At 49.2% G+C, this 19782-nt stretch overlaps 3 protein-coding genes across 3 annotated transcripts; all 3 read left to right on the top strand.

Annotated features, from left to right (window-relative positions):
- Positions 1-4710: 4710 nt before the first annotated feature.
- Positions 4711-5877, top strand: TREMEDRAFT_59377 (uncharacterized protein; the record flags this gene model as incomplete). Its single annotated transcript, XM_007001571.1, has 1 exon — positions 4711-5877. One exon carries the CDS (start codon positions 4711-4713, stop codon positions 5875-5877), a length of 1167 nt encoding a protein of 388 aa, XP_007001633.1.
- A 3779-nt stretch (positions 5878-9656) lies between these two features.
- Positions 9657-10337, top strand: TREMEDRAFT_59376 (uncharacterized protein; the record flags this gene model as incomplete). The annotated part of the gene is made up of 2 exons (XM_007001570.1): positions 9657-10059; positions 10108-10337. 2 exons carry the CDS (start codon positions 9657-9659, stop codon positions 10335-10337), a joined length of 633 nt encoding a protein of 210 aa, XP_007001632.1.
- Positions 10338-11896: 1559 nt separating this feature from the next.
- Positions 11897-14919, top strand: TREMEDRAFT_59375 (uncharacterized protein; the record flags this gene model as incomplete). The annotated part of the gene is made up of 7 exons (XM_007001569.1): positions 11897-11957; positions 12008-12418; positions 12680-12774; positions 13384-13529; positions 13573-14021; positions 14071-14639; positions 14728-14919. 7 exons carry the CDS (start codon positions 11897-11899, stop codon positions 14917-14919), a joined length of 1923 nt encoding a protein of 640 aa, XP_007001631.1.
- Positions 14920-19782: the final 4863 nt, after the last annotated feature.

Here is a 19782-nt window from a genome sequence, read left to right as displayed (position 1 = left end):
GAATCATAGGTGGGGAACAACCTGTTTGGAGGGGGTTCAATCCACAGCAAAACAGGCTGAACTGCAAAACTACAACAATAAGCTACGGAAGAACTGCCAAACATTTTTGCAATTCTCTTCAAGAGAATTGGCAAACTGTTACGGGGTAACAACAAATCGAGAGAACTCCATTGAGTTTGACGGATTAGGAAAGAGAAGGGCGGGAACTAGAGGCAGTGCTGCGATTAGGTAGGGATGGGTTTTCCCCTTTCGAGATTTCCCCACTGGGTTGGCTCAAAGCGGTTTTTCACCTGTCCGAGTATGTACATAGACGCTTGCAGTAGGAGGAACAAGGACACGGAGACTGGTAGATAGTATATAGTACAGATCAGCAAACTGTCACGAACTACGTCGTGACACCTCGAATATCCCACCATCAACAACCCTCCTTTGACCATCAAAACCCCTATTATGTCTTGACCTCTTCACCCTACACGTAACCTAGGACATCTGAGACCAACTACGGTGAAGTGCAATGGGACAATAAGGTGTACAGGGGTCTGGAGCATAAGGACGGCGAAGTTAGACGGAGTTAGGGGGGACCAGGGACAATGGGAGCAGAAGTACGGCGAAGTGAGACGGAGTTAGGCTAAGTATGTAATGCATACGCCCAAAGGGTGATGTGCACTAAGCTCTTGTGCTAAAAGATCCAATGTTCAGCTCATAGTATGAGCTGAGACCCTTTATAAACTGCTTGTGCTGCGACCGAGATTCGAGATTTATGACAAAGTAGGGACAATGGGAGCAGAAGTGCGGCGAGGTTAGGCGGAGCTAGGCGAAGGAGGAGAAGTATGGCCGGGGACTCGGGGAAGTTGGACGAAGTGTGTTGAAGTACGTCAAAGCGCAAGAGGGTTGGGTGAACGTCTAGGAGGAGTACATATTATTAGTTGAGAAGATCGCTGAAGTTCCTCAGCGATCCTTGATTGTTGTCAGTAGTGAAAGATTGATAGAGATAGCTACAATATAAATCGAGATACATCGCCATCAGTAAAAACCCCTAGATAGAGTAAATACGCCAAAGTACGCCGTAATTACATACCTTTTGACGTCTGCGCCCTTTTGTTTGGGTGAGACATCAAAGCCAAAGAGTCAAGTTAGCTGAGGCTCGCTGTCCGTCGGTCTATTAGGAAGAAGTTATTCAACGGCCCTCACAGATCCCCTGTCTGACACTATGTTTTCCGGTAACCCATGCTGAGCTACCACATAGTCCATTATTAGTTCCGAGAGCCCAGCTGAGGTTAACTTCGTTGTAGTTGGGATAAACATGGCCCATTTGGTCAACCAATCTACTACCACCAAGATGGAGTTATACCCATGGAAATTTGGGAGCTCTTCGATGAAATCCATCGAGATGCTTGACCAAGGTTTCGTAGCCACTTGCAATGGTTTGAGGTTTCTGCCGGTTAGTCTTTGCTCTCTGACATACCGCACAACCAGCAATGTAGTCTTCGACATCCTTCCTTACTCCAACCCAAACGTAATCCCTCAGGACTAGTTCGAGGGTCTTTGCCGAACCTGGGTGACCAGCTAAGGGTGAGTCGTGTCGCATCCTCATAATCTTCGATCGAGCATTGGCGTAGTTCAGCACATAAGTGCGATCATCGAACGTGAGGAAACCCCTTGAGGTCCAACCACCGCGGAGTATTAAAGGGGATTGCGAACTACGGCGTAGTTCGGGGAGTGACCCTGGTTCCTGTACCTCATCATGGCACGTTGGATGAGAACACTCAGCGCAGATGACTCCTAATAATTCGTCTCTCACCCCTTCCACGTCTCCGTCCCCCTGAATCCCAAGTGTCAAATCCATAGGGTCGACAAGATCATTTTCTTTTACTCTTGTCCCTTGCAACACTCGAAGAAGGTGATGCAACTCCGATGTGGTGACGTCAACTTCGTCAAACTTCGGTAGGCCTTGAATAAGGTTACTTTCTTGTACCATGGTACTTCCTTTCCCCGAGTGATAATCCGCCCGTCTAGACAACCCATCAGGAAGGCTTGCTTGAGTCCCTGGTCGATAAACCATCATAAATCTGAAGATGGCTAACTCCTCTACCCACCTACCCTGGCGTGGACTGAGCTGTTCTGGTTCCATCCAATAGGTGAGGTTTTGATGGTCGGTAAGGACTGTGGTTTTTACCTGTAGCAGTAAGTGTCTTCTTCTTCGGAAGCCCTCGACTACCGCAAGGAACCCCTTCTCTCCTACCGTGTAATTCAGCTGCGCTGTGTTGAACGCTCCTGACTCGATGGCTACCGGGTGTTCTTGACCAACTGTAGCAACCTGCGAAGTAATGATGCCCCAGCCAAAGAACGGCATCTGTCTGTAATAGAGTCTTCAATGTAGGGTCAAAGTGAGCTAACACTGGCGCAGTACACATCCTGGCTTTCTATTCCTTGAAGGCCGACTCCTGCTCTGCTCCCCACACGAACGGCACATCCTTCTTCGATGGATAAGTGATTGGCATAGCAATCTTCGAGAAGTTGGGGACAAAATGTCTGTCATAGCTGACAACTCCAATAAATACCCTAGACTCTTGTAGATTCCTCGGACGTGGGAAGGATGTGATGGCGTCAATGTATTCTGGGTCCACTGATACACCTCGAGAAGAAACCACAAATCCCAGGAACACCACTGAATCCCTTTCAAACCCGGACTTACTAGCTTTCACGTACAGGCTCGCCTTCAGAAGCACCTCAAAGACCTTTGCCGTAGCTCCTCGTAATTCTCCTAATGTATTCCCATAGATGAGAATATCGTCAATGTAGACCACTGTCACGAAGTGACAAGACAGTTTGATAGTGATAGTGATAGGTTGGGTTGGGTATTTAACCAGCGACCGGCGGTATGCAGTAACTGCTGGTTGATAGGCCTTTTAGCACAGTGGTTTAGACCGCTGCCTCTGAAGGGCACTGTTATATCGTCCCAATGCTGGTTAGTTGGTCTCATGACAAATGTCCCCTCTCTCCACATCCTGTACACTTCCCTTCTTCCCTGTGTTTCAACACCTCCTCAGCGCTGGGCCTCGGCCAACGTTGGTTCAGTTTGTCTACGTCCGTTGGAATTCCCTTTCCCCAGTTCGTGGCCTTAGGTTGCAACACCACGAACTTCACCGTAGATTGCCCTTTCTCCTCGGCCTTCCTTTCCCCTCCCCTATTTACTTCCTCTCTTCTCCCCCTGCTCCTTTACTTCCTTCCTCTTCTTCTCATTCTCCTTCTCCACTCTTCGTTGGTGTAAACGATTGTCCATGGGGACCACGAACTCGATCAACTCTCGGTAGGTCTTGAAAACCTTTGCGTGGCGAGTGATTTCATTCAGCAAGTGACTTTTTAGTCCATTCTTCGCTCGGTCCAAGAGGTTCCCATCATCACTCCATCCTAAAACCGCAACATATCATTGGAAGGCGGCGAAGTACTCGGAAGCCGACCCGTTCTGTTGTAGCTTGTTTATCCCTCTTGCAGCGGTTCTCTCCTCATCAGGATCTCCAAAATTGGTCTCGAGGTACTGAATAAACTTCTTGTAGTCCAGTAGATGCTCAGGAGGGTCGTTTTTAGGTAAATCCGGCTGGAGGGCAAGGAGAGGAGTTTCGCAAAGAAAAGAGATCATGAAAAAGATTTTTACTTGGTCGGTGGGGAACTTGTGAGCGTTGATTTCAAAGTGTATTTCACATTCTGAGATGCAGGCGGTGGTGAGCTTTGATCTCTTGCCTCTCCAAAGGTCTGGGAGGGGAAGTTTTATCCCTCCACCCATCTCAGCTACTCCTGGGGTCCCCGACGCCTGCCTCCCCATGGCGAATCGTACCCCTTCAGAGATCCCTTCTACTATTCCCCCAACCGTCTCCTGCTCCTTCTTCTTCTCCTGTTCCTCCCAACGCTTCCTCTCTGCTATCATATCCCTATTCATCTCCATCATCATGTTCATCATCGCTAGCATCATCTTCTGAGTTGTGGCCTCCTCCTCAGTCCCTCTTACTGCTTCACTTCCTGCCAAACTTAGTCTACCTTCTGTGTTCCTCTCCCTTGGTCGTGGAGTCTGTCCCGAACCTTTGGAACCCATCCTCAAGGTTGGTGGTTCTGATAGTCCTGTCGGCTGAGGAGGTGGTGCAAGGGGTAGGGGAGGATAGATGCTGACCGACGGTCGACAAAGCTCCGCTAACTACGTCGTTGTGGGGCGTCGATGTCTCACTGAGACAGGGTGCTCGGCGGGGAACTACCGCCAACTTCGCCGTAGTGGGTCGTTGAGTGGCAAAGCAATAAGGTGATCGTCGGGTACTAACTTTGCCGTAGTACATAGAACTGCTGGATCGTAGCTCTCCTTAACTCAAAGGTGGTAGCTACTGAATATGTCTCTTGCTACTGACAACAATCAAGGATTGCTGAAGAAGTTCAGCGATCTGTAAACTATCTATACTTCTCCTCTCTTCTCATAGAATGTCCTTCAACTCCTGCACAACCCCACGCTCAGTCCTCTTAGCTCAACTTCGCCGTACCTCGCCATATCCCCAATATCCTAGTCCGCTCACTTCGACTAACTTCGCCTAACTTCCCCTACTCTGCTCTGCCTCCCTCAGTTCCCTTCTCCTAACTTCGGTTTTCTGTTAGGCGGCGTTGTCGTGACTAATGATTCCTAGGTTCCCGTAACTTCGTCATAGTCGGTCTCAGTGGTTCGGGGTGGTGATGGATAGTGCTTCGGTGATGGTGAAAGGACGGTCGGTGATGGTGGTTGTCAGGGATGTTACAACATGGTTCGTGACATATATGGAGAAATTGACCAGTGATGTAATGGAAGGTGTTGACCATGCCAGAGCTTTTGCCACCCTGCGCGGAGTTGATGCTCTGAGTGAGCCAGATAAATCGGATGCTGTATTCTCCATCCTTTCCTCCCTGATGGAGTCACTTGCGATACGCAGGCGCTTGGCAAATGATACCTTGACTTTACTTGGTTCTCATTTGACTCCGGAAAACTTGAAGGAAGCAACGGCCGCCATTGAACTCACAGACCAGGTCCTGAATGCCTGGCAAGGGCCAAACCGCTCCGAATACTTTGCCCCTCTTCCGGCAGGGGTCTCGGTCACGCCTGATCCTGCGCAGATCTCCCAGTGGTCCGACCAAATTCAAGATCTCGACGAGCGGACACATCGCATCCTCGAGGAAGAGGGATACTTATGTCGTCTCACTGAGGAGTTCCGGAAAACCGGTGACCTGCAGCATCCTACCACCGTGGTGTCTCAGGGATATCTTGAACTATACTTGGATGTCAAGAAAATCAATGATGATGTGAAAATTTTCCATAAGGAGACGGCTCACATTTCAGTTTGTCTTTGGATTAGCACAGAGCAGGATGATTCTCGAGCTAAAAACCTGCTTCAGCGGACAACACAGATGACCAGTCTGGTCGCCAATACCCATGATCGGATGACAAAACACATGCCTGACGGGGTTTTTGATGTATACATCAATCAGCGTATAGATGAGGCTAGAACCATCTTGAAAGATGCTGACACATGGCTCAAAGAGGTTAGGAATCAGACAGCAATACATGGAGTTAGCATAATAGGCACAATGTATACGGACAACACACTGATTGAGAATCCTATCTTTCAACGTCTTTTGGATGGACTGAAATCGCTGGAGGAGCGACAAGTTCAGGCTGGCCGTGCACAATTTGGTAGACTTGATGCGGTATGGGCTTGGCGCTTTGACAGTATTACCAATCCACTTTGCCAGGAGTGGAGGGCTTTACTTTTAGAGGTTGGCAATGTCGTTGTGAATCTCATGGACAAGTGGGACAGCGATGAGCGACAGTCTTTCTTTGCTCCAGTTGCCGAGCCTCAGCAATCGTGACAGGGGGTTCTGTTGAAGTAACCAAATAAGCTTCCTAGCCAGTGGTCCTGCAGGCCTATTTTTCCAACAGATTAACAGTCGGATTTGCGCTAGTGCAACAGAGCAAACACTCGGTGCCAAAGACTTGGGTTCAATCCCCATAGGCACCAGGGCACACCGTTAGTACCGACGAGGGAGGTCCCCCATGCCAGCACAATGAGCCTACATACGAGCCATGACTGGAAACCCATTTGAGGGGAGTGTTGAAGTAACCAAATAAGCTTCCTAGCCAGTGGTCCTGCAGGCCTATTTTTCCAACAGGTTCGGGTCACTCTTTCAAGGGTGTCTCTGCGTGTTTGATTCTCACTGCGACAACAAGCCCCCTCCTACATATGCTGGCACAAGTCCTTAGCCATGACAAAGTGTAGGGTGTTGAAGACTTTGGGTAGTGATACCACACAATTGATCATACAGGCATGAGGTGATGCATGAGAGAATGAAGATGATGTACGTTGGTGAAGGGGATCGACAAGAGGAGAGGGTTTGACAACACTGGAGGTCAGTAACGGAACGAACAACCTGGACTGAGAACGCGATGTGCAGAGATTCCTGTCTGGTTCAGCGAATATGAGTGCAGGTGGTACAACACAGGTGCGGGAAGGGATGCTGCATGATGAATGACAAGATACAAATGTAGTACTACCTCTGCAGGGAGAATCGGACCGGTCAACTGAGCCAGTGAAGTGATCTTGCATATGAGAGACTTACCAAATCGCCGGGTATTTACATTTGTGAAGGCGTGGAGGTGTTGTGGTTCATGTTCCAAACCGTCGAGCTAGATACGAGGCTCGAAATCGGCTCCATGGTGGACAGAGTCACGAGACCCCTTGAACCCCTCATGGTCAGTGACACGCGCGATCCCCATTTTCCTTTCCCCCTCATCCTTCTGATCATGCACAGGCAAAACTTTGACTACGCTGCCATTGTACTCGACATCGCGCGATGGGGGTAGAGGTGGTCGATGGAGGAGCGAAAGTCTGAACTTATACGTCGGCTACACATCACACATGGCATCCTCCGTTGTGGAAGCTCGGTACGGGATCTCTGAAACACTCACACGTTTGACTTCGACATCTTAGGCAGTGAGATGTCATTACATCGCAGATCAGTCTTGACCGATTATATTGACCCTTGCTCGGTAAGAGTACCGTGTCATCATGCGAGGCCATCATACCCCTCACTGAACCCTGGATCTTCATCCTTTTTTCTCGGACGCTTCTGCGCGTATTTTGACCTGTCACCAGAGGTGACATAAGTGGACAGGCTTCAGATTGAGAGTGATGATAGTTGGACTCACACCTGATACCGATTTAGCCATGTCGCGCAGAGGACTTGTCCATTGTGATGATCCCAGAAAATCCTATTGTGATCGAAAGGACATATCCCAGTTTCTTGAAAGAGCGGCGTGCCTAACTGGAGGGTCTAGAGTCGAGATCGTCAACGTCATCGTCCCGAGAGAGGGGGTAGTCCATGGGTGAGCCCAGACACATAGGATGCAAGCGGTATTTGCCATGACGAGCTAGAGAAGGAAGGAAGGTGAACGAGACGCTGGACGTGAAGTCGGTGGTTTCTTCTCGTCAACCGTGAGAGGATGTGAGCCTGAGGGGCCGTCCTTGAGGTGTCATACATTGATGAATGGAGTGAGGAGAAATGACTGAAAGTGGTAGGGAGGCGATACGTTCACACGGGATTTGTGATCGTGAGAGCAAGTGGGGTGGAGACGGAGAGAGGCAACGTTTCCTACTCATGTACGGTGGCCGGGAAGTCCCAGGTTGACTTCTCAAAACGCAACCTTCACTTCCACTCATCAAGCAGTGCTATACAGGCCCCTTCCTTGACTAAAACACATCACGGCTATACATAGAAGGCCTGGACTCACTCAGCATGCAATGTTTGACTAACAATGTTGTCAATAAGAGGGGGATCAATGTGCATACAGCCCCCAGGCTTCCGGCAGCTAACCCACAACCCTCCAATTTGTTCATAGAGTGGTGTACAATATCCTATCAACTCCGGCATCTTCACTCCCCCGGTTGCTGAAGTAGTACTCATCTGTCAAGGGTGGTCTAGGAATCATCTACAAACTCGATTCATTTTGTTACATGCAGAAATAAGCGAGAAGGAGAAGGGAAGTGAGATCCCATCTTGGTTGGCGATCCATGATCCGACGATGGCCAAGAGCCTAGCGTGAGAGACAACTTCTTTGATAGCTAATCGATGCTTCGGTACATTGCTGAGCAGCTGACTCATCAGGATAGATCTCAGTACGAGAGATACATAAATAGGTTGATTGCATCCTCTTTCTCCTCCACAGATGACTGTCTAGATAATCAATCGGTGCCGATAACGTCTCCAATGTAGAAAGGCAATTGAAGGGTAAAGATGATGCATGAGTCTATCGACTGGGGTTTACACCTACTACCTATGTAAGGCTGATTAAGCATGGATTGTTGTAGAAGGAGAGAGAAGAAGAATACGGTAGAATGTGGATGGTAGAAGGATCTATACGGACTACTCACTACATCCCATGTCCCGGATCCCACATCCCATCATCCCATCATCCCATCATCCCATCTTCCCCTCCGGCCTCCGGCTCGAGGCTCAATATCATCCTGGCTGTCTCTGTGGATCTCTGTGATACTTGTTAGCATGTCACAATATGGTCAAGAGCCTTCAGGTTTTGCCTACTCAGAAGGCTAGATAGATCCGGAATTGAAAGCTGGGCGGTAAGTTAGCCTATTTCCTCACTGTGTGTGGATATTCCGAGTACTCGACAGGTTTCAGAGAAAGTCTGGCATAGCACATAACAAGTTTTATAAATAGTCAAAGCATACAAGGCGTATGAGAGACAGGGGTGGTATGAAGTATAAGGTGGGAACGTGTCACGCCCGTCGTACAACTACCTCCTAATAGACCGACGGTCGACGAACCTCGGCTAACTTGATCCTTCTAAATCGATGTCTCACCCAACCGGGAGGGCGCAGACGTCGAAAGGGGTGTAGCTACGGCGTACTTCGCCGTAGTTACTCTAACTGGGGTTTTGTTTTACTGATGGCGATGTATCTCGATTTGTAAATAGCTATCTCTACCTATCTTTCACTACTGACAACAATCAAGGATCGCTGAAGAACTTCAGCGATCTCCTCAGCTAATATTGTTTATTCCTCCTAGACGTTCATCCAACCCTCTCGCACTTTGACGCACCTCGACGCACTTCCTCCAACTTCCCCGAGCCCCGGCTATCCTCTTCCTCCTCCGACTAACTCCGCCTAACGTCGCCGTACTTCTGCCCCATTGTCCCTACTTAGCCTAACTCCGTCTAACTTCGCCGTACTTCTGCTCCCATTGTCCCTACTTAGCCTAACTCCGTCTAACCTCGCCGTACTTGGTCTCAGATGTCCTGAGTTACGTGTAGAGTAAAGAAGTTAAAGCGTGATGGGGGTTTTGATGGTCAAAGGAGGGTCGTTGTTGGTGGAATAATGGAGGTGTCACGACGTAGTTCGTGACAGAACGGTGACCGAATTTGGGGATTTTAACCTGGGACTTCCCGTCCACGGTATCATGACATCACCATCCCGGATCACCGGATCACCGATCACCGGACGCCCGAACTGTGTCGGAGTTGGTTGTTCAAGCCGTCTAGACTTTCTCATGGAAGTGGAGGATATAAGTAGAGTGATCCCCACAAACAATCTAAACAAACTAAGCTTTGATTGCAACTACCAGGTGTTGAATCTGCTATGAACGTTCCCCCACAAGACACGAGTTCCGGTGACAATGTTCCATCTGGGAACTACCAGCTTGCTCTACCGTCTCCATCCCGGACACGAGTGGACGCACAGACCCACGCAACCCGATTGGTGCATACGATATTGAATGCTCCATTTATAGATCCGGCTCACTTGACCACACAGCTCTCATATGTGCAGTTTACCAACGCAGAGGATCTGTGGAGAAACAGTGCTTTGCTTTATCACGCTGCTGGAGCGCTAATTGACTGCATAGGAAGGAGGGCAGTTGAAAATCCGCAGTCCACCCTTGTAAATTCATTCCGTCTCGAGGACACCGTTCGGAGTGCCCAGACTCTTGAAGGTAGGATCAATAGCCTACTCCGTGTTCTCTCCAGCCTCCAAGACAAGCAAGGTCCGTATATGCACAGAGCTGGAGACTCTGACTTGCTGTCACATCCAGATGACTATCAAAAGGTCTTACTCCTCTGGAACGAAGCATCTGAGGCGCTTGACAACCTCCAAGAAATCTGGCGGCACCGTGCAGATGTTGCTAATCTCTTGAGTCGGCAACATGGACCCCATCCTCCCTCATTCACAGATGTTCAAGAGGCCATGGGGCAGATTTTGAGTGCAATTCAGGGAGGAGGTCACATGGAGGAAGTAGATGGGGATCCAGTGAACGAGGAATAAGACAAGGAAGAACTAGTGTGAGGAGCCCTGTGGTTGTGTTACAGAGTGACAACGACTTGATGCAGTTCCAACAAACTTGACGGATTAGGATAGAGGAGATTGAGAACAGGTGTCACGACTCTACCAAGCTTTACCCGAGTTCACGTGATTTCAACACATTCCAACTGAATTCATACGACTTCAATATGAGCTCCAATGAGTTCATATCAGTACATGTGATATCACCATGGGATCATACAAGTTCACCATGACACCATATGAGTTCACCATGATACCATATGAGTTCACCTTGATACCACAGGAGTCTGCCATGGTGCCACATGCATGAATTCATATGCATTCATTATGAGTTCATATGTGTTCACCATGAATACACCTGAACCCATATATGGTGTCACGATCGTCGTTTCTTCTTCACTACTGACCGACGGTCGACAAACCTCGGCTAATCACGTCGTAGTGGGGCGTTGATGTCTCACTAGGACAGGGTACTCGTCGGGGAACTACAGCTAACTTCGCCGTAGTAATGCGTTGAGTGGTGAAAGGATAAGATGATCGTCAATGAACTGCGGCTAACTTCGTCGTGGTGCGTCAAACTGCTCGGTGGTAGCTCTCCCTAACTCAATAGTTGTAGCTACTGAATATATCTCTCGCTACTGACAACAATCAAGGATCGCTGAAGAAGTTCAGCGATCTGTAAACTATCTATACTACTCCTCTCTTCTCATAGAACGTCCCTCAACTCTTGCACTGCCTCACGCTCAGTCCTCTTCGTTCAACTTCGCCGTACCTTGCCATATCCCCGATGTCCTACTCCGCTCACTTCGACCAACTTCGCCTAGCTTCCCCTGTTCTGGTCTCCCTTGGTTCCCTTCCCCTAACTTCGCCGTAGTTCTCCGCTAGGCGGGGTTATCGTGACAAATACCCTCTTGGTTCTCGTAACTTCGCCGTAGTTGGTCTCAGTGGTTCGAGTGGAGGTTGGTGATGGTGAAAGGAGGGTCGGTGATGGTGGTTGTCAGGGATGTTACGACGTAGTTCATGACAGTCGCCCCCTCCTTAGGCGTGAACGTCCTCGTGAGCTTCGTATGCATGTAATGAAGAAAAAGACACTCAGCAGGTTGCAGGAAACACAATTGGTCATATACCAGTTGTTGGTAGATGATACCATGGTTTGTTGTTAATCGGACAGTTAACTTCGTCGAAGTTCATCGTGGTTGCTTATTGTTACCCTGTGGTAGTTACGTTGTAAGTGAGACAGAGGATTTGGGGTACAACAAACCTCGTCGAAGTTCGACAGCGTATCCCTAACTTATATGAATGTGAGACACGTAGCGTGGGAATTTTGATCGTCACCATGGTGTTTGTTGTTGCTGAGACACCTTGTTATGCGAAGTTACCAGCGCCCTGACGACGAGCAGTCGTGTCAGTCATACTAAATACTCAGTACTTCGGCCCACTTCGTCTTCTTCCCCAGTACTAATCCTAAATCGTACTATCATCGTCTATCGAATCTCAACCTTTACCTTACCAAACATATCAATTTGATATATTTTAACAATATGAGCTCTCGTCCAGAATATGACGCCTACCGATCTTTTGTAGATTGCTTCTCCGCTGCCCGTAAGCTTACTTGTAATGGTCCCAGGTTGGGTCTTCGCTGATCATTCCAGTCTCTCAGCAGGGAAACTCTCCCCGCCAAGTGTCGTCTATGGGCTTTGGAGCCCTAGCCATCACCGATGGCTCGCCTTCTGCTGTTGCAGCTTCCGCTGCAGTTCCTTCTGCCACCGCGTCCCCCGTTGCGGTTACGACCCCTCTCTCCTCTGGCCAACAGGAGGTCAGACCTGCTCCTGTTGGCCTTTCACACACGTCAGGCCGTACTGCCACTGTGGTAGAAATCGATGATGATGAGGAGATGGATGGTGATGAGGAGGTGGTTGGTGATCGTCGTGGTGAAGAGACGGGTGTGTTGGTTGATGATGGTGAGACGGGTAGTGCAGGTGATGATGATGAGATGGGTGAGGAGGAAGACGAGTCGTTTGACATCGATCTTGGTGACGAGGAGTTGTTCGAGGATAGGGATGGTTGGTTGGCCGATGTCACAAAGTGACAAGACAGTTTGATAGTGATAGTGATGGATGGGTTGGGTATTTAACCAGCGACCGGCGGTATGCAGTAGCCGCCGGTTGATAGGCCTTTTAGCACAGTGGTTTAGACCGCTGCCTCTAAAGGGCACTGTTATATCGTCCCAATGCTGGTTAGTTGGTCTCGTGACAGCCAAACTAAGAGCTCTGAGTCGTATGTTTGCCGCTGTATAACCTGCTCGTGAGTGCTAACATGTCTAGCCGTCCGCGGCACCGAAGGATCTCCCGAGCTCTGTGTGAAGATACTGGGCTCCAACGGTAGGAAGCGATTAGCCTACATGGAGAAGCTCGCCGAAGTGAAGTCCGAGAAATGTCGCCGTTTGTCACGACCCGGCTAACACAGTGTCGTGACTCATGACCCTGACACAAGGAGACACAAGGAGACACGAGGAGACACGAGGAGACACGAGGAGACACGAGGAGACACGAGGAGACACGCGAGGAGACGAGGAGACACGAGGGGAGACGACATTGGATGTGCATGAGATCCCTTTTGAAAAGTATAAATACTGGACCTATCTACTTTGTAGTTTCTTTTCTCCAAGGATCAAAATATTATTTGCCACTCACAAAAGACCTCTTCTTGACATATTACTTACATCCCAACACATCCCTCATCATCATTACCCCTGCCCACACCATCACACACACTCTTATTGTCATCTCGACCTGCCCGGATCCTTCGCAAGTCACTTTAGTCGTCCGACCACATCACAAGTCTGCGGACAACATACTAATTGTCATTGTCCAAGCTAACTAAACAGTTGCAGTCCACCTGTCTTTGATCCATTGAGGTCTGTCAAGGACAGGACCGTGACACCGTTCCCCTTCCGCCCACGACGAAGTAACCCCCCCCCCCTTCGGCGAAACGGGTCAAAGAGATCCCTCGGTCCTCTACAGGACAGGCTGAATTGTTTCCCTCCCCTTCCCATGAGCCAGGGAGTGCTCGCAAGGCGTGGTTGCGAGAACAGGATAGGCTATGGAAGTTGTTTATCGATGACAGGGAGCGATGGGAGGTCGCCAGTATCGATGAATCGTGTGATAGATGTCGGTAGGTTCCTTCCCTAGAAGTTTATACGTCTGCTGATCAATAGCCGTGAAATTATCACGTATGGGAGAGCGAAGTGGCCGTGTCTACGACCGGTCAAACCTCATAATCACGGGTCCCGTTGTGCTTCTTGCACTTCTGGGCCCTGTTCCTTCTGTCCCCCCAACTCCGCTCAGGACATTCCTTCTAGATCTTCTGCTCCTCTCGGTCCTTCATACACTCCGTCCACCGCTGTCCGTCGCCGTCTCCCCACAGCCCAGGACGGGGACTATCCTTCGCGTTCTCCTTCGGCGAACTTCTCCTCTCCCGGCCTTACCTCGCCGTCACCCGCCGCCCGTCGCCCGCCTACCTCTCCTGTGGCCGGGCCGTCTGGTCTCCCTGCCACTCCTTCGGCAGGTTTGTCTCGTCGCGCACCTCGTCGTGCCCCTTCTGCGCCCCTCCAGCCCTCAACTCCTGTGGCTGGCCCATCTTGTCTCCCGGCTACTCCTTCTGTCGGTCCGTCTCCGTCCCACCAGGAGCCGTCCTACTCCTGTCTCAACTCAAGAGGATTCCCCTCTAAGTCTCCCTCCTGCCCTTGGGACCCGAAGCCGTCAACCATCTGTCCCTCCCGCTACTGGGCTCTCAACTCCTGCTCCTCCTGTGAAATCCCCTCCTTCGAAATCTTCAAAAGGGAAGGGTAAGAAGAAGGCCGTCCAATTTGAGCCGGCAGTGGTGGAAAACGAAAGTACTCAGCTACCAGAGGAAATCCCTCCTTCCCTCGACCACCCCACCATTGCCTTCGACCCTCGGATACCTGAGGAGGAGAAACAACTGGCTACCTTCCGCTCCGTCATCATTGGCTTGACCACGCAATTACAAGCCAATCGACGAGATACGGCGAAGCTCGTCGAATATTGCGTGAAGTTAGTCTCCGCGATGAATACTCTCTCCCGGACAATGGCCACCCTTGTGAACTCCTCCGATATAGGCCCATCAGCACGGACGGAGTTAGCTAGAGTCTCCCGGGAGCTCACAACGGATATGAACGACTTCTACCGCAATCTCTTCGACTCTCCCTTCCTCCTGAACCCTACCGAATATATTCTCCCCCCCACACTGGACTGGTTTAAAACGGTCTCAACCAGCTCAACTCAGTTCTCAGGATGGTGCTTTCCTTGATATCCTGACTCTTCCCCCAGACTGTCTCAGAACACTTTGTCAGTTGTGGAAGTTACCTAGTCTGAACCTCGCTCGTGATCCTGCTCTCCACACTGCTCACATTCTGGCATTTAACACGGCATGGAGGGAAACTCGGTCACTTCGACGGATAGCACCAGCAAAGGTTACGGAGAATAGTTCTGGAGGTGGTCCTGCGCCGGGGAACGGGGAACAAGGAGGAAGTTTGCAGCAGTGAGTTGTACTTAGCTAATGTTGTACCTGTTGTATGAACTACTTCCTTGCCCGTGATCTCCCCACTCGTCCTTTCCTCGGCTTATTAGGGTGAAGTTCGTGGAACTTTGCCAATATGTCATCAGCTCCGTCCACATTCTCTACTGGTTCCCATGATACTGCGTCATCAGAGCCTTCGTAGCCTAACCATTCCACTAGATACTCTAATTTTCCTGACCTCATATTAACCCTCGAGTCCACAATATCCTTTACTTCCCAAGACTCTCCTACGTTATCTACCTCCACTGGGCCAGGTGGTTCACCTTGCTCACCCGGAAATACTGGAGGGTGATAGGGACGGAGCAAGGAGACATGGAATACATCATGGATACCTGCCATCGTTTCTGGCAATTCCAATTTACAAGCATGAGAACCTACCTGCCGTACCACCTTGTACGGCCCACTTTGTTTCACATCTAACTTCTTCATTGGTCTCTTAGTCTTGATGTTCTCTAATGACAGCATCACTAGGTCACCTTCCATGAAGTTCGGCGTAGTTCGGTGTTTCCTGTTGTATCCTTCGGCGTACTTCTCATTAGCTTTCTCAATCCCCTCAATACATTCCTTATGTATTTCGGTTAGTGTTAGGCGGAGTTAGTCGAAGGAGGAAGAGGATGGCCGGGGACTCGGGGAAGTTGGACGAAGTGCGTTGAAGTACGTCAAAGCGCGAGAGGGTTGGATGAACGTCTAGGAGGAATAGATAATATTAGCTGAGAAGATCACTGAAGTTCCTCAGCAATCCTTGATTGTTGTCAGTAGTGAAAGACAGATAGAGATAGCTATATACAAATCGAGATACATCGCCATCAGTAGAACAAAACCCCAGTTAGAGTAACTACGCCGAAGTACGCCGTAGTTACACTCCTTTCGACATCTGCGCCCTCCCGGTTGGGTGAGACATCGACTTAGGAGCGTCAAGTTAGCCGAGGTTCATCGACACTTGGTCTGTTAGAAAGTAGTTGTTCGACGGCCGTGACAGTTAGGTCTTTTACTGCTATTGTAGCAGCAGGTACTTCAACTTCACTAGCCTTAATCTCTTCAGCCCACCGAGGGTGTTACCCATAGTCCGCATAGAATGGGGTCTTGTTTATCACGGAATGATGGGTGTTGTTGTAAGCAAAGCTAGCTCGAGCAAGCAGCTTCCACCAGTTGTTCGGCTGGTAGGAAGTGAAGATTTGAAGGTATAATTCCAGGGACTGGTTGGTTTGTTCAGTCTGTCCATCAGTCTGTGGATGATACGTGGTAGAAAGATGTAGTCTTATCCCGAGACTATCGGTCAAGTTCTTCCAAAACTTCGAAGTGAACTTCGATCCTCTGTCCGATACTATACTCTCTGGTAACCCATGCTGGGCCACCACATAGTCCATTATCAGCTCCAATAGTCCAGCTGCGGTTAACTTTGTTGTGGTTGGGATAAACATGGCCCATTTTGTCAGTCGATCCACGACCACTAAGATAGAGTTATATCCATGGGAATTTGGGAGTTCTTCGATACAATCCATCGAGATACTTGACCAAGGTTTTGTAGCCACTTGCAGGGGTTTAAGTTCTCCATGAGGCGTCTGTCTGTTAGTCTTCGCTCTCTGACATACCGCACAACCAGCGATATAGTCTTCTACATCCTTCCTTACTCCAACCCAAACATAATCTCTCAGGACTAGTTCAAGGGTCATTGCCGAACCCGGGTGACCAGCTAAGGCCGGGTCATGTCGCGTCTTCATGATCTTTAGTCGAGCGTCGGCGTAGTTCGGCACATAAGTGCGATCATCAAACGTGAGGAAACCCCTTGAGGTCCATCCACCATGAATTATTAAGGGGGATCGCGAACTGCGGCGTAGTTCAGCGATCGATCCTGGTTCCTGTACATCATCTTGACACGTTGGATGAGAACACTCAGCGCAGATAACTCCTAATAACTCCTCTCTAACCTCCTTTACGTCTTCGTCCTCCTGAATCCCAAGTATCAATTCCATAGGCTCGACTAGGTCATTTTCTTTTACTTCTCTTGTTCCCTGTAATGCTCGAAGGAGGTGGCGCAACTCCGACGTGGTGGCGTCAACTTCGTCGAACTTCGGTAGACCTTGAATAAGGTTACTCTCTTGTATCATGGTACTTCCCTTTCCGGAGTGGTAGTCCGCCCGTCTAGACAGTCCCTCTGGAAGACTTGTGTTACGACCTGAGAGCTAGGCAGTGACCAAGACCTAACTTCAGAGGACAACGACGATGAAGGATGAAGTGATAGCGTAGAGTGGATTGGACGATGATGACGAAAAGCACCTCAGTGCTGTAGAAGGGTATAGATCGGAAGTCACTTAAATAATGTGCGCGAGTGTAGCGAGCGCAAAGAGGATTGTGAAGAATGAGAAGTTTAGAAGTGTAACTTTTGAGAATTCATCGATGAGGAAGAGGTCTCACGGAGGGGGTATTTATACCCTTGCGCCTCCACCTCGCCTCCACTTTCTATCTGACCATGAATCCAGTAGTACTGGATCTGTGGTGAAAAGCTGATTCAGCAATTGACCAATGATCCAGTAGTACTGGATTGTTGGTGAAAAGCTGACTAAGCTATGATGTCATTGCTGAATAAGCAATTGACCAAGGATCCAGTTGTACTGCACTCTTGGTTAAACTCTGAAAATCCTAATTCTCCTTTGTCACCCTAATGCCACATCATGCTCCTAGTGTTCTGATACTACTATGACTAATGCCACATCATCATCTGATGTCTCTGATACTACTTCTATAATGCCACATCATCATGTATGACCTGCCTCTGTGCAGTGTCATAACAACTTGCCTGTGTTCCTGGTCGGTAAACCATTTTAAACCTGAAGTTAGCTAGTTATTCTACCCACCTATCTTGGCGTGGACTGAGTTGCTTCAGTTCCATCCAGTAGGTGAGGTTTAAATGGTCAGTAAGGACTGTGGTTTCTACCTGCAGTAGTAAGTGTCTCCTTCTTCTAAAACCCTCCACTACAGCGAGGAACTCCTTCTCTCCTACCGTATAATTCAGCTGAGCTGTGTTGAAGGCGCCAGACTCGATAGCTACAGGGTGTTCTTGACCAGCTGTATTGACCTGCGAAATTATGAAACCCCAGCCAAAGAACGAGGCATCTGTCTGTAATATGGTCTTCAATGTAGGGTCAAAGTGAGCTAACACCGGCGCAGTACACATCCTAGCCTTCAATTCCTTAAAGGCTGACTCCTGTTCTGCTCCCCACACAAACGGTACCTCCTTCCTTGTCAAATCATTGATAGGTCTAGCAATCTTCGAGAAGTTGGGGACAAAACGCCTGTAATAGCTCACGACTCCAATGAAACCCCTCGACTCTCGTAGATTCTTTGGACGTGGGAAGGATGTGATGGCGTCAATGTACTCTGGATTAACCGATACACCTTGAGAGGAGACCACAAAACCCAGAAACACCACCGAATCTCTTTCAAACTTGCACTTACTAGCTTTCACGTACAAGCTCGCCTTCCGCAGCACCTCAAAGACCTTCGCCGTAGTTCCTTGTAATTCCTCTAATGTATTCCCATAAATGAGGATATCGTCAATGTAGACCACGACTCCATTCCCTAGTAGTTCTCTAAACACCTTGTTCAGGAAGTGTTGGAAGACAGCCAGGGCGTCTCGCAGCCCGTCACGAACAACAAAAGATTTGAACATACCATACTGTGTCCTGAACACAGTCAGGTGTTCATGTCCTTCTGTCACCCTCAACAATTGGTACGCTCCAATTAGGTCCAGTTTGCTGAAGTATCTTGCTTTCCCAAGTTCTTCGGTAATCTGACCTATTAATGGGAGAGGGTAGGCATCTGGTATGGTCGCTTCGTTCAGCTTTCGATAGTCGATGACCATTCGCCATTGCCCTTCGGCTTTCTTCAGTATCATAAACATCGGTGAGCCGTATGGCGAGTTACTTGCTCGAATTTGGCCAGCAGCGATTTCGCGATCTAGTATGTCTCTCAGCGCGCGTCTCTGATCTTCTCCTTGAGCATAGAGGGAGGCGACCTTCAGGTTCGCCCCCTCCTTGAGCTCAAACTTCAAATCGTAGGACCTCGACGGGGGAAGAGTCTCTCCTCCTTTCTTCGGGTTAAATACGTCAATGTACTGGTGGTATTGTTCAGGAACTACCTGGAACAACTCGTCTTGTTCCTCCGGGCTCAGCTCTTCGAGCTCATCTTTGCCACGGAGGTCTGTCTCGTCGGTTCAAGTCCTGAGCCCTATGGCTGCCAGGCTCGTGACATCTTTCGTCTGTGGAAAGGGAGAGGATAACTCTTCTCTTTCACTCGGCAAGGGTAGTGTCACGAGTTGTCGTGACATGAGGAAGGTTATGTTGTTACCCAGTTAAGTTTAGTCACGGTTTGGTCACGGTTTAGGATGGATTGGGTATTTAACCAGCGACCGGCGATTGTAGATATCGCCGGTTGATAGGCCTTTTCGTCGCAGTGGTTTAGATCACTGTTCCGAGGGGCACTGTTATATCGTCCCAATGCTGGTTAGTTGGTCTCGTGACATGTAGGGGAAAGGGCACTGCGCTTTCCCCATTGTTTGTCTAGGGAATGGGCAAGGATATAGAAAACGTTATTCCTATGGGAGCAAAGAGGGGGGGATCAACTTCCTCGATACTTTCTCAAATCTAACCTCACGTCTTGGAACGTTATTTTTCTATGGCATTTGGAACATGCCACCATCAGCGTCTGAGCTCGGGCATTGTACCTTGCCGCCATCCCGATCCGAATGAGATCCTGCACAATATGACACACTTCTACTTCAGTAACACAGAGGAAGACCCAACATACTTGTGCTGACTATATAGCCGAA

This window comes from Tremella mesenterica (assembly GCF_000271645.1).
Source record: "Tremella mesenterica DSM 1558 unplaced genomic scaffold TREMEscaffold_1, whole genome shotgun sequence".
NCBI classification, from domain to species: domain Eukaryota; kingdom Fungi; phylum Basidiomycota; class Tremellomycetes; order Tremellales; family Tremellaceae; genus Tremella; species Tremella mesenterica.
This window is presented reverse-complemented; position numbering and strand designations above follow the sequence as displayed.